The sequence below is a fragment of the Gobio gobio genome, assembly GCF_949357685.1.
Source record: "Gobio gobio genome assembly, chromosome: 1".
Lineage (NCBI taxonomy): Eukaryota > Metazoa > Chordata > Actinopteri > Cypriniformes > Gobionidae > Gobio > Gobio gobio.
Window position 1 is genome coordinate 37,205,307 of NC_137097.1, and position 16,323 is coordinate 37,221,629.

General features: G+C 38.5%; 2 protein-coding genes and 1 pseudogene across 3 annotated transcripts; all 3 read right to left on the bottom strand.

Moving 5' to 3' along the window:
- Positions 1 to 332: 332 nt before the first annotated feature.
- LOC307130652 (C-signal) lies at positions 333 to 4,396 on the bottom strand. The gene is made up of 6 exons (XM_079823742.1): positions 3,876 to 4,396; positions 3,741 to 3,795; positions 3,436 to 3,623; positions 2,836 to 2,997; positions 2,617 to 2,727; positions 333 to 1,243 (listed from the first exon to the last, which is right to left on the bottom strand). The coding sequence occupies exons 1-6, from the start codon at positions 4,026 to 4,028 to the stop codon at positions 1,130 to 1,132; spliced, it is 783 nt and encodes a 260-aa protein (XP_079679868.1). The 5' UTR covers positions 4,029 to 4,396; the 3' UTR covers positions 333 to 1,129.
- A 4,697-nt stretch (positions 4,397 to 9,093) lies between these two features.
- LOC307138310 (C-signal-like) lies at positions 9,094 to 12,217 on the bottom strand (annotated as a pseudogene). Its single transcript has 6 exons — positions 12,077 to 12,217; positions 11,948 to 12,002; positions 11,660 to 11,847; positions 11,404 to 11,564; positions 11,195 to 11,301; positions 9,094 to 9,473 (listed from the first exon to the last, which is right to left on the bottom strand). The product of its transcript is annotated as a C-signal-like (transcript).
- Positions 12,218 to 12,635: 418 nt separating this feature from the next.
- On the bottom strand, positions 12,636 to 15,329 carry LOC307138299 (C-signal-like). The gene is made up of 6 exons (XM_079836532.1): positions 15,157 to 15,329; positions 15,015 to 15,069; positions 14,711 to 14,898; positions 14,035 to 14,196; positions 13,848 to 13,958; positions 12,636 to 13,625 (listed from the first exon to the last, which is right to left on the bottom strand). Exons 1-6 carry the CDS (start codon positions 15,301 to 15,303, stop codon positions 13,512 to 13,514), a joined length of 777 nt encoding a protein of 258 aa, XP_079692658.1. The 5' UTR covers positions 15,304 to 15,329; the 3' UTR covers positions 12,636 to 13,511.
- Positions 15,330 to 16,323: the final 994 nt, after the last annotated feature.

Consider the following 16,323-nt stretch of genomic DNA (forward strand, 5'->3'; position numbering starts at 1 on the left):
TGGGGTGCCTGTCTACCTACTCGGCTCCTCAGCAAAAGGCTGATTTGATGCAATCACCTGTGTGTCATTTATACCCGCACGGCGTGGCATGAGCACCTGGTGCAATCATTGCATGCCAATGTGCATTGGCTCGTTTAGTTACACTCGAAGTAGATTGGCTCTCGCGAGCGAGATTCCTATTCGTCAGTACTCCGACGTGGCGTCTCCGTTCCCTCCTTCAGGGAACGAGGGTTACATACGTAACCGAGACGTTTTCACAAGCTCTTGATTTTTAGCATACAATATGCATCAAGCAGTTCATAAGCTATACAGTACGCTTTTTTTTTTCTTTTCAGGTTACACAAAGGGAGATTTTTAGCAGAATGCTGCTCACGTAACTGCTTGGGTGCTTTCCAGAAAAGTTCCTTAAATTCAACAGACATGAGCGAGTAGTGGGTTCAGTAGATCTTAGCTGGGCATTTTAAGCCAAATTCTGGCTTAGGCCTTTCAATCAAAGGAATGGCCACAGGATGGCGGGATCCATGATGAAATACACTCCTAGGTTAGACCAGGAATGGGCACTGTGTGACGAGGAACAGGCAGTGGAAGAAGATTGCTGGCTGGGAGGTGCCATGCGGATTTGATTATGGAGTAATTTGGACAGGCCTGGATGAAGTATTGTACCGCTTGGGACATACGGGGACATAGTAGTGACACAAAGGAGCAAGAGGATCTGGCTGATGCTGGGATGACCAGAGCCTGGAGAGGAGTGGAGAGTGGCTAGGGGCTGTTGTTGAAGGGCTGCTGGGAAATATATGTGCCCAGCAGGGCATTTCAGTGGAGCAGGATTGTCTTTGAGGAGCTCCGCAATTTGTTAATCCCGGGGTCCACTGAATGTGGCTGAAACACCTGTGTATAATTGATATCAATGTGTTTGCAAATTTCAACATATTGGATAAAAAATGACAGTACGGCTTTATTGCTTCATTAAGTGTTTTATTATATAAAATATAAAGTTGTTATGTGTGTGTCATAAACATTTGTGTCCTGTAATTAAGTGCTGATAGGTGTGCCCTTTTATGATAAATAGATACAATAGGGCAGTTTGGACCTGGATCGTGACCTCTCATATGGGAGAGGTTCTTTTGTTTTACCAGGGCAGTGTTTCTCCAGTGTAGTCCATGAATCCACCGTGCTGCTTCTCAGTAAGGCTGCCAATGACACGCAGCATCCCCTCCACGCTTTCTTTTGGTTCAAGTGGTGCCTGGTGAAAATGAAAACATAAATGTAGCTCACTAACTTGGAAAATAAAAATAATATAGCATACGCATCAATTACAGATGGATTTGTGTGGTCGGAGCACTCTCAGTGGTGAAAAAAGAAAGACAAGTTCAAAGGCTTTGAGTAGATTTACAATGGTATCTTAATTATTTTATCTACATTTTTTTTCTGGAGCATGGTGCTAAACACCAAAAATCCAATAAAAATCAAGTCTTTTGTGAGGCTTGAACTGAAGATGATCTGAGCCATATTTGGTAAAGATTGGACAAACTTTTACAAAGTAAAAAAGTAAAAAAGGTGAATCTTTTTGGCCCATGCCAAACTTGTAATAAATGGATAGTCATTAAGCTTGATTTTAGATGTAATTAATGATCAGTTTGGAACATTTTGTCCAATAGATAGTGCTGTCACCCAACTGTTCATGTCTGTCTCAAGCCTTATTTCCTGATATATATACACTGTATATATACACTGATATGCACCGCCTAATATGCCTAGGTTTTCGGACGCAGCCAGTGTGTGCAGTGTGGCCTTGTTAGGAGATGACCAACAATATTCGCTTCACCTGTGACTGATCATAATGTTATATATGATCAGACAAGATCAAAATAACATATAGATTGAAAGTCAAAACAAACAAATATGTTTTGAACTTAGATTTTATATCATATGAAAATACATTTAATAACCAAAAGTTGTAACGTGAAAGCTGTAATCCAAAAAGAGTATGTTTGACAGAATTCAAAATGGCGAAAATCAAAAGCACCAGGTACATTAGAATAAGCATGACTCAAGGAATCACTGGGAAACATGAAAATCATCTGGTTAAAAAATTAATAGCTACATCGTACATTAAAAATAGAACTGTTTGTACCTCAAATAGTTTCAGACTGGTAATAAACCCCTAAATTAATCTGTGTACCACATTTCCCCATGTTTACCATGCAGATCTAAGGTCTGCCAAAATCAATTTTAATGAATCAAAAAGGTTCTATATAAGGAGAATTGTCTTAAATGACTGCAAAATACTTTCCTGTTTAAGGAACAGTTCCTGTTTAACCGGTTCCAGGTTATTTCTCTGTTTACGAGCTGCTTAATTTATAGAATTTAACTTAAATTAAATATGTATAAAACTAAATAAAATGGTCCATGGTGGGAACCCCTAAAGTGTATATGAATCACCTGACAGAACCCTTTAAGCATCTATATAGAACCCTTTCTTCTTCTTCTTCTAAGAGTGTAGACTCATGTTCATCATCCTGTATTTGTAGGCTCAATTTGAAAATCATTTTGACATGTTTCTTTGCGCTCAAAATATAACAAAATTGACACTGTTGTTAATAAATCTACACTTACCTTTTCTCCACCCAGTTCAGTCTTCACCCATCCTGGGTGAAGGGCCATGCAGAGGATCTCATCCGCCTTCAACTCCTCAGCAGCCAAAACACTCAGCATGTTCAAACCTGCCTGAAAGGTAAACAGCATTTGAGCAATACAATAGCTCATGCCATCAATTATTCATGGGAAATGAATGTAATTCAGTTTATAAAGTGCCTAAGCAAGACTTTGGCGTACCTTGCTCACGCAATATGGCAACACTGGGAATTGGGTGAACATGGAAGGCATTTTGGTAATGGATCCTCCAAGAGTGGAGATGTTGATAACAGCTGCTTTATTACAGGACATGCCTGGTGTCCCGCTGGCTTTGGCTGCTGTTTGTAGATGTGGTAGGTACTCCTACATAAAGGAAAGAGAAAGAATTACATATCTCTGTATTAAATATTTATTTGTCGCATACAGTTCTCAATGAGGGTAGTGGATTGCCAGGTCAATGTTGTGATCCATTACTAGTGGACACACACCCTGGGCGACAAGTGTCAGACCAAATACAAATTACAGAGCAATAACAAATTACAGAGCAACAAAAAGTATTTTCTGATCAGTCTAAGAAATCAGTTAAGCTGGTTTAAGCTTTTATTTTGGTACAATGCTATAAACCTTGAAAACTCTGACACATTCAGTGACTAGTTCTTCCCCATAATCACTTATTTAAGTAGCTTGTTCCGGTGGCATGACAGTGAAAGTCCCAGCCTAAAGGTTAGTCAGCAGGCATCTGCACCAACACATTATTTTCAATGGACACATTGTTGTTTCACATCTCATAATGTACATTACCCTAATGATTAGTAAGGGTCCGATCACGTTGGTGCTGAAGGTTTTTTGCATGTCCTCAACACTGCTGGTCTGTATAGTGCCCTTTGCCACAATTCCAGCATTATTCACTAGCAGGTTCAAACCGTTCTCTCCCACGAGAGAACCCACTTTCTTGGCAGACTCTTTGATACTGCATGGATCATCAGCATCTAATAGTGACAGAAAATAGCAATGCTATTCAACTATAAAAAATATGAATCTGAAAAATCATTTACATTAGCATTCCAGTGAAAATATAAAATGCATCAAGACACATGCACATTTACCAAGACGAATGATAGTGATCACACTTGGATGCTTTTTTGCCAGTTCTCTCAATGCCTTAAGAAAGATAATATGCAAAATTAAACAATGCACATTTGGATTTCTCTTTCTGTTATCTGTTCAGCTGTTTAACTCACCTCAGACTTCGGCCCATCTGGTTCACGGCAGGTAGCAAAAATATGACGTTTTGGACAAGAATCCTCTGAGAGTTGCTTAACAATTTCTAAGCCCAAGCCCCGGTTGGCTCCTGTGATCAGGATGTTGCACGCTTTCACTGCTGCGGCTGCCATGTCTGCTTTCTGTCTGTCTGCCTTTAAAAAGTGTTTTATACGTGCAACCAAGAGAACTCAACACCCCTATAGCATTATGCAATTGCTGAGTCATAGTGCGGGAGGACATACAGATCGCCTCCCCCATATTTTACGTCCCTTTAATGACCGCCCTTCTGGGTAGGCTAGTAGACTACTTGTGATGCTGCGTTCACACCCAACGCGTCAAATTCGCGTCTAGTTGGACGCTTGAACGTTTTGAATCCACTCGGGCGTCCACAGCGAATTGGATGCGCCTATAAATCGAGCGTTTGAAGTGAAATAGACGCGCGTTCAAAGCGCTCCAGTATGGAGCTGCGCCTGGATGATGACGGCCGCTTTCAGCGCCCAAGTTCAGACTTGCCAAGTTCGACTCGGGAGAACGAACTCCCGAGGACGGCAGGACACAAGTCCGGTACTCTGGCTGCTAATGGAACAGCAATGCTTTGCATATGCCTTCTTGATAGCGTCACTCAGCTCGCTCTCACTCCTGTATATTTTATAAAACGATATATGTCATAAAACACCACTCTGCCTCGTTTCGTTTTCATAAAAAAAAAAAAAAAAACATTATTAGCCACACACACAAATGTGGTTCAGCCAATACAGATATTGATTATCTTCACTGCATGTATATTTATAACAAACGAAATATAAAACACAACCAGCTCTTTTCGTTACATTTAAAAATAAATATTAATAGCCTACGTGGTTCAATAAGTGTGCATGTGATTATCACTGTAATCATTAAATATGACATAAAACACAACCCAGTCTCTTTTTGTTAAAAATGTCAGTTTATGTGATCAATAATAGCCATTATAAAATATAAGTAAAAGGTAAGAAGCATGAAAGCAAGAAATAAAGCAAACAATTCAGTCAAAACATAACACATAAAGTCACAACAAATTATGAGACCATGATATTGCCCGTTAGAACTACACAAGGGAGCTAGAAATATGACTTAAAGGGTTAGTTCACCCAAAAATGAAATTTCTTCCATTAATGACTCACCCCAATGTTGTTCCACATCCGTTCATCCTCGGAACACAGTTTAAGATATTTTAGATTTAGTCCGAGGGCTTTCAATTCTTTTGAATGTAAGTGTATGAACACTTTGCTGTCCATGTCCAGAAAGGTAATGAAAACATCATCAAAGTAGTCCATATGTGACATCATTTGGTTAGTTAGACTCTTTTGAAGCGTCAACAATACATTTTGGTCCAAAAATAACAAAAACTGCTATCTGGATCTGCTATCGCACCAGATAAGACGTCACAGCGTCTTACGCCAGCAGCGTCACTGTGGCCTCGTGAAAGCGGATTCCAACATAACCAGAAGAGAAGACAATGCTTCATAAAGTCTTAGTTTTTGTTATTTTTGGACCAAAATGTATTGTCGACGCTTCAAAAGAGTCTAACTAACCAAATTATGTCACATATGGATCCTCCTCACTCCTCGATCCTAGTTGCAATTAGAGAATTGTAGATGTCCTACATTTCAATTCTCTAAATTTTCAATATTCAAGATTTAAACATTCAAATTCAGAACTATGTAAAATTCAACATAATATTCAATTTTGTTGGATTACACTCATATTTACACAATTCAAATTCAGATCATTATGTCATATTTCTAGCTCCATATTTCAGAGAGTGATTCGTTTTTTTTTTTTTTTTTAATCTTTAGTTTGTGAACGAATGATTCAGGTGAGCTAATCTATTCTGACAATGGCAATAGAACGAACGACTTGGACGAGAGGACCAGTTGAGATGTACCTAAAAGTAATCGTTTCTCATATCTATTTTATCTTTGGCCGCTATTAGCCTATGTTAAAATTGTGGAATATTTGGCTATTGAAAGTGCAACATTGTTTTATTTAACCGTACACAAGTAGACAAATTACTTGAATAAAGTTTTACTTAGTTTCCTGAATTACTTAGTTTCCTGAATGAGATTTGGCTATAAATGATCCGATCTTCCCAACACTAATGGCTGGTAAGGTAACACTACTCTACCACCCACTTGCTTATCACCAAGCCTATCTTATATAAGTGGTATAGTATATTTTAAGTATACTTAGGAAGTATACTAATATCAATGTACTTGTAATGTACTGTTTCAATACCACTTGGGATTTAATTGGCCTATAAAAGTATAGGCCTACTTGTGCACAAGTCTAAAAGTATACTAGTGTAGTAAACGTTAAGTGCACAACTAGTTTACAACTAAGTTTTCCATTTGTACTGCATCTGTACTACAAGTGAACTTATAGGTAAACCAAGCGGCAACCCCAGTTTCTCTTGAAGCTGATACGGAAGTGACTTAAACTGCAATTCATCGACTGGCCGCCAGGGACAGGCTCCAAAAGGGAGCAGAATTATAACATTTTAATGTGCAAATTTACATGACATCTATGCAATTTATTTGTAAATGTAAAAATCTTGAGGCACTAAAATGTAAATGACTGTAAAATTCCTAGCTGTGAATCAGAAATATGCAACCAGCTTGGATACCGATGTCATGTGTTTTACTGTTTTGTCCACAGCAAACAACTACCAGTGAATAATTAATAGTTTATTAGAGTGAAGTTTGGCAAACTACTTACTGCTGCTTCAGCTGTCATTTTCTCTGCATTGTTGACTGTTGTTTAGAGTAGGGGTTTTCAAAGCCACATTTTGGGTGCTTCCTCGTTCAGGTTAAATGTTGATTTTTAGTCACTCAAACCCTTATCTAAACCTCTCTACTTGTTGTGGACATCATCCATGTTTGTAATTTTTTAACACTTTTTATTTGTGTTTGTAGTTCTGAACCGAATCCTCTGCACGAAGGGCTCTGCACAATCCCAGCCGAGGAATAGGGTCTTATCTAGCGAAATGATCAGTCATTTTCAAGAAAAAATGTAAAATTGTATACTTTTTAACCACGAATGCTCGACTTTGGTGTTGTGATTCTTTGCGACGCATGACATCATCACATCCGAAAGGTCACGGCCGTGATGTATGGAGGTACCACGTTTCGAAAATCGACCAGAAATAGTTTTGGAATACTCTTTTTAATGTACTATGCTTTTGGACACACTTATTCTAATCAAACATACTACTTAGGATGGATAGTATGGACATTGGGATGCAAGGTCTCCCTCGTCTAACACACCAGCTCATTAGTAGAGACCTGAAATGGTTGTGTCAGATAAGGGAGACATGCAAAATGTGCAGTGCTGTATGGAAGTCCTCTGGTTTAGAGAATAGTGCATTGCAGAACATGTTGACTTTAAACAACTGTGGTTCATGTCAGAGTGAATGTGTCAAGAATAAACAAGGCTGAACTGGTGAACAGTCAGTTACAGCATGAGGAACAGCAGTACCGTTATGAGCCTCATGATGGTGACCTCTGCCAAGTAAAGGGCTGCCTTTTTTCAGTTAGGGATAGTAAATAGGGCTTTATTGTGGACCCACCAAATCCTCAGGCTCACAAAAGCTGACTTCTAAGACTGAAAAACCTCTTAAATTTAGAGTTATGTGTAAATATAAGAGATTCTTCTAGATCTCAAATGTCCATCACTTTCAAAGGTCTTTTCCTCTGAATGGACATTGTAAAGAGGCACGTGACATCGGCCGGAGTGACTGCGGTTATGCCCACTGAGTGGCAAAAAGAGTGGCAGCATTGGTTTTCAGTGTGAATGCCGCAAGAAAAAAAACACATAACAGAGCTAAAATGGTAAAAAGAGCTTTGAGAATGACTGTACAAATAGATTTGACAAGAAATCTGAGGTATATTTTTACAGACTGATGAAAGCTACAGAAAAGAGAAGCAAATGGATCGCTGTAATTCACAGAAACAATGGAATTCAGAAACAAAACTCAGTAATTCATTTGCAGTAAGTATCATTTTGTGTCAATATGTTGAATTTTGGGGTAAAATCATACCCTATATCTTCCATTATTATATATTGTATTGACAAATCATCAATTAAATATAAGTGATCACCCGGATTCAGACCAACCTTATATTCTATTTATATAAAGCATTCACTGCAAAATTTGCTTTATGTATTTCCCCGGCGTCAAAATCAGGCACATATAAATGTCAGGAAACACGATTCCTGCCTGCATGTCAATATCCATGCATGGATCACTGGATCTTTAAGTTGTAAAGAACACTTATATCGAGTCCAACCTTTAGTTTAAACTGATAATAGTTTGTTTCACTCACGTTTTCGCAGTTTCCTCTATTAGATCTAAGTCTGACTGAGGAGGAATGTTCTGTCAGGGAAAGTGACATCAATGCATACCCTCTATAGAGATGAACAATTTTTAAACACCAATATTTATTTTATTTACTGATTGGCACTTTAATCTACCTATTTCTATCTATATTTCCAAAACGTATATATTTATGGCATAGTATAGGGATGCTTGGGTGAATCTATTGCCTCACAGCAAGATCCCGGCTGAGCCAGGAGGCCTTTCTGTGTGGAGTTTGCATGTTCTCACCGTGTCTGCATGGGTTTCCTCCACAATCCAAACACATGCAGTATAGGTGAATAGGAGATGCTAAATTGTCCATAGGTGTGAATGTGCGTAAGTCCCAAGCCATGTAATGGGGAGGGTTGGGAAAAGACATGGCGACCTACACATGAAAAATCCTCGGCATGAAAATGAATGAACAGTCTCTCGTGTATGTCCGATAGAATCACCAAGAGTCTGAGTGTAAATGGTTAATGAATGAATTGATAGGGATGCTTGCAGCACTCAATAAATGTAACCTCAGTAATAATTTAATGCACGGTATACTCACAATACCTCTAACTCGTCCCATAATAATACACAGTTTCAGTAATGATAGACAGATTTTCTCAGCCAACTTCATGAGATACAGCCTAGAACACATTTTTAAAAGTATTGAAAGAGTTCAAGTATTGAAATCAGACGTAGGCAGTTTACATTTTCCATAAATCTTTGATTGGCCTGCAAAACTTATTTGAGCATTTGAGAATTAATATCAAATGGTTTATAAGCTCATCACAAACTGTGTCCAGACTTTTGACTGTGGAGTCGGCAGTTTACATTTACCAACTTACATTTGGATACTTTATTGATGTTGACATTTACATATTTCACGAGTTCGCTCGATCATGTGGCATAGATAAACAGATTTGCCTTGCTGTCCATCATTAAAGGTTTGCTCCTAAATTGAAGTCAAACTTTTAGATTCACATGAAGTTGCCATGTGTATTTTTAAGTGTTTATCATTTGAAAATATGGCATCTGGATCAGCCTTTTCTGATTGGAGAGATTTTGTTCCTCTGTTTTACCAGGGCAATGTTTTCCCAGTGTGGTCCATGAATCCAACATGCTGCTTCTCAGTAAGGCTGCCAATGACACGCAGCATCCCCTCCACACTTTGTCTGGCTTTGATATGTGTCTGGTGGACAAAAAAGGGATAACATGCAGTTAAATTAGGGTGTACTCACACTAGGCACGGTTGCCTTGTACCATGCCCGAGCGCGATTGTATCAATAATGTATTAATAATACCTGACTCCTAGGGTTTGAATTAAAAAAAGTTACACATAGGTCCATAGAGGACAAAAATGTCCATGTCGAAAAACTGTCATAAAAAATGAATATTGGGAGCACAGACTTAAGTTTGGTCTCATTTTAAAGAAGACCCGTGGCAGATTATTGTTCAAGTCAAGTAAAAAAGTTTAAAAAGTGAAACCAAAAAAAAGTTATAGAGTTTACGAAAATCATTTATGAGTAATATTTTATAAAAAAATATATATTTTATGAAACGTGTTGAACTCTAAAACTGCTATAAAATCAAAGCCATAAATCTAAAAAAGCTGTGTTCCGAATTTGAGGTTGATATCTCAAAAAATTTAGCCTGACAAGCCAGACCCACATCAAGGTCTGGGAACTCACCATTGGCAGGGCTCAATCCGATGGGCGGGATAAACGGTTGTCTTTCAAATTCCCTCTGCACTCAATAGGATAGCGCTACAACCAACCAGAGCAACGAAGAAGGTGAAGCAGAGCTAGTTGATAGATTAAACTTTCGCTGTATCTGGTTGGCAAAACAAACACATCTTCCTTTCTTAAGAATGACTTCAGTGCCATTCTTTGTTCTTTTCTAAAGAAAAGCTTAACTCCACGTCTTCCAGAGTCGGACCAAAGCCGATTCGAAAGACCGCTGTTCGCCAGCTTCTTTGTTTTCAAGTAGCACACGGAACCGCCGCAACTCTGCCGTGTCGTGCCGTCATTATGTTAAGCCCGCCCACCGACTCTATACTCGATGTGATTGGCCTGACCAGAGTTTGGTTTTTCTAGCTCGCAAGCCAACGGAGAGTTGCTAGACGACCCTGGCTGCAAATTATATTTGCTGCCGCTAGGGTGTGTCTAGATTTCTAGGCTACAAAAAATGAGCTCTCAGTAAGATTTTGTTTGGGCGCAGTGACAACTTTTCCCAGCTAAACTCCACTAGTGCACACAGTGGTTGGATTTGTTATTTGCTGTTGAGTTTTTCTCTCTCAAATATTTCAAGCACACATATGCACACCCACACACAATTTTTTTATTACATACATACACACCACACTCTGACATCCATACTTACACACCCACACAGTTACAGCTGCATAATTTATCAAATTGGCTTTATAATATGCATAAACAGAAAACAGGACTAATGTGAGTATTTGCTTTATACGCCAAACCTGAAAAAATGGCACCATGGTAAAAAATAGTAAAAATATACATTTTGAAGCCTTGCCAACAGAATAAAAGCCTATTAACAAAGATTGCATCATTTTATAGTTAAATGGCAATGGGATTACAAATTGCAATTGGGTTTCAATGGGGACATTTTTGACCAAAAGGGGCTGAGAGTAAGTATTGTGTGTACCTATTGCAAAATTTAAAGGAAATGGGGGTGAAATAGTAAAATTACAATAAAAAATTAACACCTGTAGCACATTTTAGGCAGTTAGCATTACCACAGGCAAAGTTATAAAAAAAAAAAACTGAAAAACCCCAAAATGTCCATAGGGATGCACAAGGGTTAAAGTCAGAGGAATAGATAAAAAGGGGGAATGTATGGTTTTAAAGGAAACCAGTCAGTCTGCTTTATTACTGAATCTAGATTTACCTCATCTCCCCCCATGTCCGTCCTAACCCATCCAGGGTGAATGGAAATGCAGAGGATCTCATCTGCCTTTAATTCCATTGCAGTATACACAGTCAATATATTTAGACCTGCCTGAAAGGAAAACAGATGCAGACAGTGATTTTGTTCACAATGAACCTAATTCTAATGTGTTCTTCAAACAATCAGATTTTTGCTGCTCGTCTGTGTACCTCTCCTGATACTGTATGGGAAGAACGGGAACGGCCCTTGCAGTGATGGAACGATGCTCATGTGCTGCATCTGTGGAGATGTTGATCACAGCTGCTTTATCCCATGACATCCCTGGTTTGCCACTGGCTTTAGCTGCTGCACGCAGATACGGAAGGTACTCCTGGTTCAAGACATTCACAACCAAGTGTTTTAGATATTGCAAGAAATCAAGTCTCGTTTTAGATTAGTCTTGTTCTCAAAAACACTTTCCATTACCCTAATGACAAATAATGGTCCTATTACATTGGTGTTGAACGTGTGGACCATGTCCTCAACAGTGGCGGTCAGCATGGATTTTGAAGGCAACACTGCAGCATTATTTATGATCAGGTTCAAACCATTCTTGTCCAGTAGAGAACCCACTTTCTCAGCAGATGCTTTGATACTGCATGGATCAGCAACATCTAGAAGCAATCATTGCAGAAAAATTGCAGTCATAAAGTTATATGTTATTTCAAATCTCAAAAAAACTACTTCCATTTTAAAACATGAATGCACATTTACCAAGGTGCTCAAGGGTCACTGCACCTGGATGATTTTTGGCCAGTTCTCTCAGTGCCTGAATTAGAAAGAAATTATTGATGAATACAGATTTCTTTAGCTGTCTTCTGTCCTAAGCTTTTGAATACTCACCTCAGAATTTGTCCCATCTGGGTCAAGACATCCAGCAACAACTTTTGAGCAACGGGCCTCCAGGAGTTGCTCGACCATTTCTAGACCCAAGCCTCGGTTGGCACCGGTTACGAGCGCACTACACGCCTTTAGTGCCGCCATAATCAGTCTGGTTCTCTCAACCTGCCTCTCAATCGAGCCGTTTATATGGAGCAGAGTTGACTCCACACCCCATAACACATACACACAATGCCAGGATTATATGAGGAATATAACTACTTGAATGCTTTCCAAAAAGCTGTAATATTTAATATCAATTCAGATAGGCTGTGTCAGGAGTGAGAGCAGAGGGTAAATATCCACAACGCCTGTACTGCAGCTGGATTGAAGCAAAGTCCTTTTTAAGAAAAGTCAGTCCACTCTGGACCTGTCTTAAGGTCCCTGGGGGGATACTATAGGCAATACACATGCAAGTATGTTCTACTTCAGTGGGGAAAAAACTAAATCACCAAAACTGTAGGCTAAAAGGATCACAAATGACCCTAGAATCACCAGAGAAAGAGACTAAAGAACGGTGTATGTGGTTTTGGAATGTATTTAATTAACTATAGCTTCTTTATGTGGTGTATAATATTAATATGTTGTTATGCACAATTTATAATTGATTTATTAATTGATTTTTTTAGCAGGGAACAACAAATCATAAATTAACATCCCACATTATTACCCCAATCTCCCTCAAACAGCTCCATACAACCAATCTCTTAACAAAATCCAATGTTAATATTAACATACAATACTTAAACAAATGACATAAATTAAAGCAGTTATTAAAAGAAAATATGTAGACAACCCACCCCTCTGGAATGAAAGAGGGGTATATTTTAGCAAGTTTGACATTAGTATAATACAATCTATGAAGAATCTTGCATTGTATCGGACCATGTCTTGCACATATTGATGATGTATGAACAAGTTCAAGAATGCTTTCTCGTTTTTCATTTGTTCTCGTTTCTCGTTTTTTTGAGTGCTAAGCTCTATGATGGTTGACTCCGGTAACTGATTTCTTAGCTGATTCTACGCTGTAAGTTTTACCTGTTATACTTGTCATACTGGTATACTTGCTGTACTACAGAGACTATATTTGTATTAACTTCTCTCCCTGATTCAATTGTGCATGTAATTGATTGATAAGCAGTCATTACAGCATATACATAAAAAAGACACAGTACTGCTTTATTGATCAGAGTATTTTATTATTTAAAATACTACATGATATAAAATTGTCATGTGTCTGTCTTTTTGTGTACTTTTATGTACTATCACTTTTGTGTACTGAAAGTAAGTGCTAATGATTAGGTGTGTCCTTTTAGAATAAAACAGACAAAATTGGGAAGTTTGGACCTGGATCAGCCTTTTCATGACCTCTCATATGGAAAGATTGTGTTCTTCGGATTTACCAGGTCACCGTTTCTCCAGTGTAGTCCATGAATCCACCGTGCTGCTTCTCAGTAAGGCTGCCAATGACGCGCAGCATCCCCTCCACACTGTCTTTTGGTTCAAGTGCCGCCTGTTGAAAAACAAACATGCATAAAGCTCATAACATGCAATACTAAAAATAAATATAGCTTCAAGCTGCAATTACAGCATAACCACATTGTGATGCAATATATTTGTGTGATCACTCAGCGAAGAAAGAACAACTAGTTTAAAGGCTATAGTAGATTTTTAAAATGAAAATGTTTGTAATTGAAAGTAACATTAAACATGGACTTAAATAATCTACACTCACCTCTTCTCCACCCAGATCAGTCTTCACCCAACCTGGATGAAGGGCCATGCAGAGGATCTCATCCGTCTTTAACTCCTCAGCAGCCAAAACACTCAGCATGTTAAATCCTGCCTTTTAGGAGTTATATATCAGCTCATGCCATCAATTCTTAACGGGGAATGAATTTAATCTAGTGCCTAAAGTGTACCTTGCTCACTGCATATGGCAAAGTTGGGAATTGGTTGTATATAGAAGGCATTCTGGTCATGGATCCCGCAACAGTGGAGATGTTGATAACAGCTGCTTTATTACAGGACATGCCTGGTGTCCCGCTGAATTTGGCTGCTGTTTTTAGAATCGGTAGGTACTCCTTCATACAAGAAAAAGAATTACATATCACTGCATTAAGTTCGTTTGACATGTTTATCAGCATGAAGTATGTTGTATATTGTATTCTGACAAAATATTTTTTACTATAGTAAAACTAGTCTAGAAAAGTACAGTAGTTGACTGATTGACAGGGCAACGTCGTGATCCATGACTAGATACAGACCCCTATGCATCAATTAGTTAGTGATCTGCAGCAATTGCAATAAACCACTGAGCAACACAGTGGTAGCTCACTTAAATAATGGTGCAGCAGTTTCTTTGGGACTAGCTGGTCTGATCAGGCTGAAAGACCAGCTAAGGCTTGTTTCAACTGTTTATTTTGGTACAATGCCATGAAACTTACAAACTCTGGCACATCTAGTGACTAGATGCATACTTTCCCTATATGTCCCAGCCTATACGTTTAGCCAAAGGCTATTGCACCAACCCATTTCATAATTTCATGACTTTCATTAGAGAAATTGTTTCAATCTTAATGATGCTTCGTACATTACCCTAATGATTAGTAAGGGTCCGATCACGTTGGTGTTGAAGGTGTTTTTCATGTCCTCAACACTGCTGGTCTGTATAGTGCCATTTGCCACAATTCCAGCATTATTCACTAGCAGGTTCAAACCGTTCTCTCCCACGAGAGAACCCACTTTCTTGGCAGACTCTTTGATACTGCATGGATCATCAGCATCTAATAGTGACAGAACAAATAGAAGTGCTAAAGTATTAAGCAATGAAATGGTAAATCTCAACAAGCATTTCCAGTGAAAATGTGAAATGCACCAAAAATGACACATGCACATTTACCAAGACGAATGATAGTGATCACACTTGGATGCTTTTTCACCAGTTCTCTCAATGCCTTAAGAAAGATAATATGCAAAATTAAACAAGGTAAATTACGATTTCTCCTCGTATTTTCTATTTGTTTTAGCTATTTAAACCTCACCTCAGACTTTGGCCCATCTGGGTCACGGCAAGTAGCATAAATATGCCGTTTTTGACACGAATCCTCAGAGAGTTGCTTAACAATTTCTAAGCCCAAGCCCCGGTTGGCTCCTGTGATCAGGATTTTGCATGCTTTCACTGCTGCCATGTTCTTAAAGTTATCAGGCTGCTTCTGTCACCCAATCTGCCCCTACCTGTGCTTTTTATGTGAACTCCACGCCCATTTTGCACTGATTTATTATGCTGTGTCATACTGTATGTTATTGAAGTTAAGAGGAAACTAAAAACATTATGTTATGAACAGACACAGAGTGAATAAAAAAAAAAAACATCAACAAAAAAACCAAGCCAAGATTACTTCAGTTCAACTCAAATACTAACAATGACTTGTTAATGCAATGATAATAAACCTGGGTGTAGTGGTTGCTTATTCAAATAAAGGTGCAGTCTCTGCAAGAAAAGAAAACGTTGTTGCCTGGAACATTTATAAAAACATCTGCACAACTGTTTAAACAGCACATTTTTTAACGTTAAAGAGCAGATGAACAGGTCTAATAAAGTGGCCGGTGACTATATGTTTTTCTTTAAAATAAGCATTTTTGTCAGGCTTCTATAGGTTTCTACTATTTTTTTACGGTCTATGGTTTGTACCAAAGTACCAGTACTTCTGTATGGGCTGAGGCTGGGATTTAGTGGGTTTGAAGTGAAAGTATTTTATGAACCTATACTATGTGCGGAGAGCATTCACTCAGTATCGTTATCTCATTTTTGACCGAAGTGGCTTTTAGAGGCTTTTACATTGGAAGTCTCCATATATATCAGGGTCGTAACCACCATAGACATTGAGGGGGACAATAATTAGATATAATAATTAGATATTATTATATATCTAATTATCCCATAATTAGAAATGGCCAAATTGCACTTCATTACGCAGCGTTCTGTATGTTAGGATGACAAAAAGGTTTAAAAGTTACATTTTTAGTCTGGTCTACCTTAGGTCTAACGGCGCTTCTCAATGTCAAAATGATTGACATGCCCAATCAAATCAAAGTAGGCGGGGTTTACGTTCTCTTTTGGCTCGTTCACAGTCTTCACACAGACAAGCAATTCAATCTATCGCTTAATGCCATTGCAGGGACTCTATTCTTTCCGGTGAAATCACAAA

Excerpts from the sequence above, each read along its gene's own strand:
- LOC307130652 (XM_079823742.1), bottom strand. The coding sequence starts at position 4,028 with ATGGCAGCCGCAGCAGTGAAAGCGTGCAACATCCTGATCACAGGAGCC. Across the intron at positions 2,998-3,435 it reads GACCCTTACTAATCATTAGG|GAGTACCTACCACATCTACA; the intron begins GTAATGTACATT and ends TCCTTTATGTAG. Across the intron at positions 1,244-2,616 it reads CTGAACTGGGTGGAGAAAAG|GCACCACTTGAACCAAAAGA; the intron begins GTAAGTGTAGAT and ends CATTTTCACCAG.
- LOC307138299 (XM_079836532.1), bottom strand. The coding sequence starts at position 15,303 with ATGGCAGCAGTGAAAGCATGCAAAATCCTGATCACAGGAGCCAACCGG. Across the intron at positions 14,899-15,014 it reads GATCACTATCATTCGTCTTG|ATGCTGATGATCCATGCAGT; the intron begins GTAAATGTGCAT and ends TGTCACTATTAG. Across the intron at positions 13,959-14,034 it reads TGCCATATGCAGTGAGCAAG|GCAGGATTTAACATGCTGAG; the intron begins GTACACTTTAGG and ends AACTCCTAAAAG.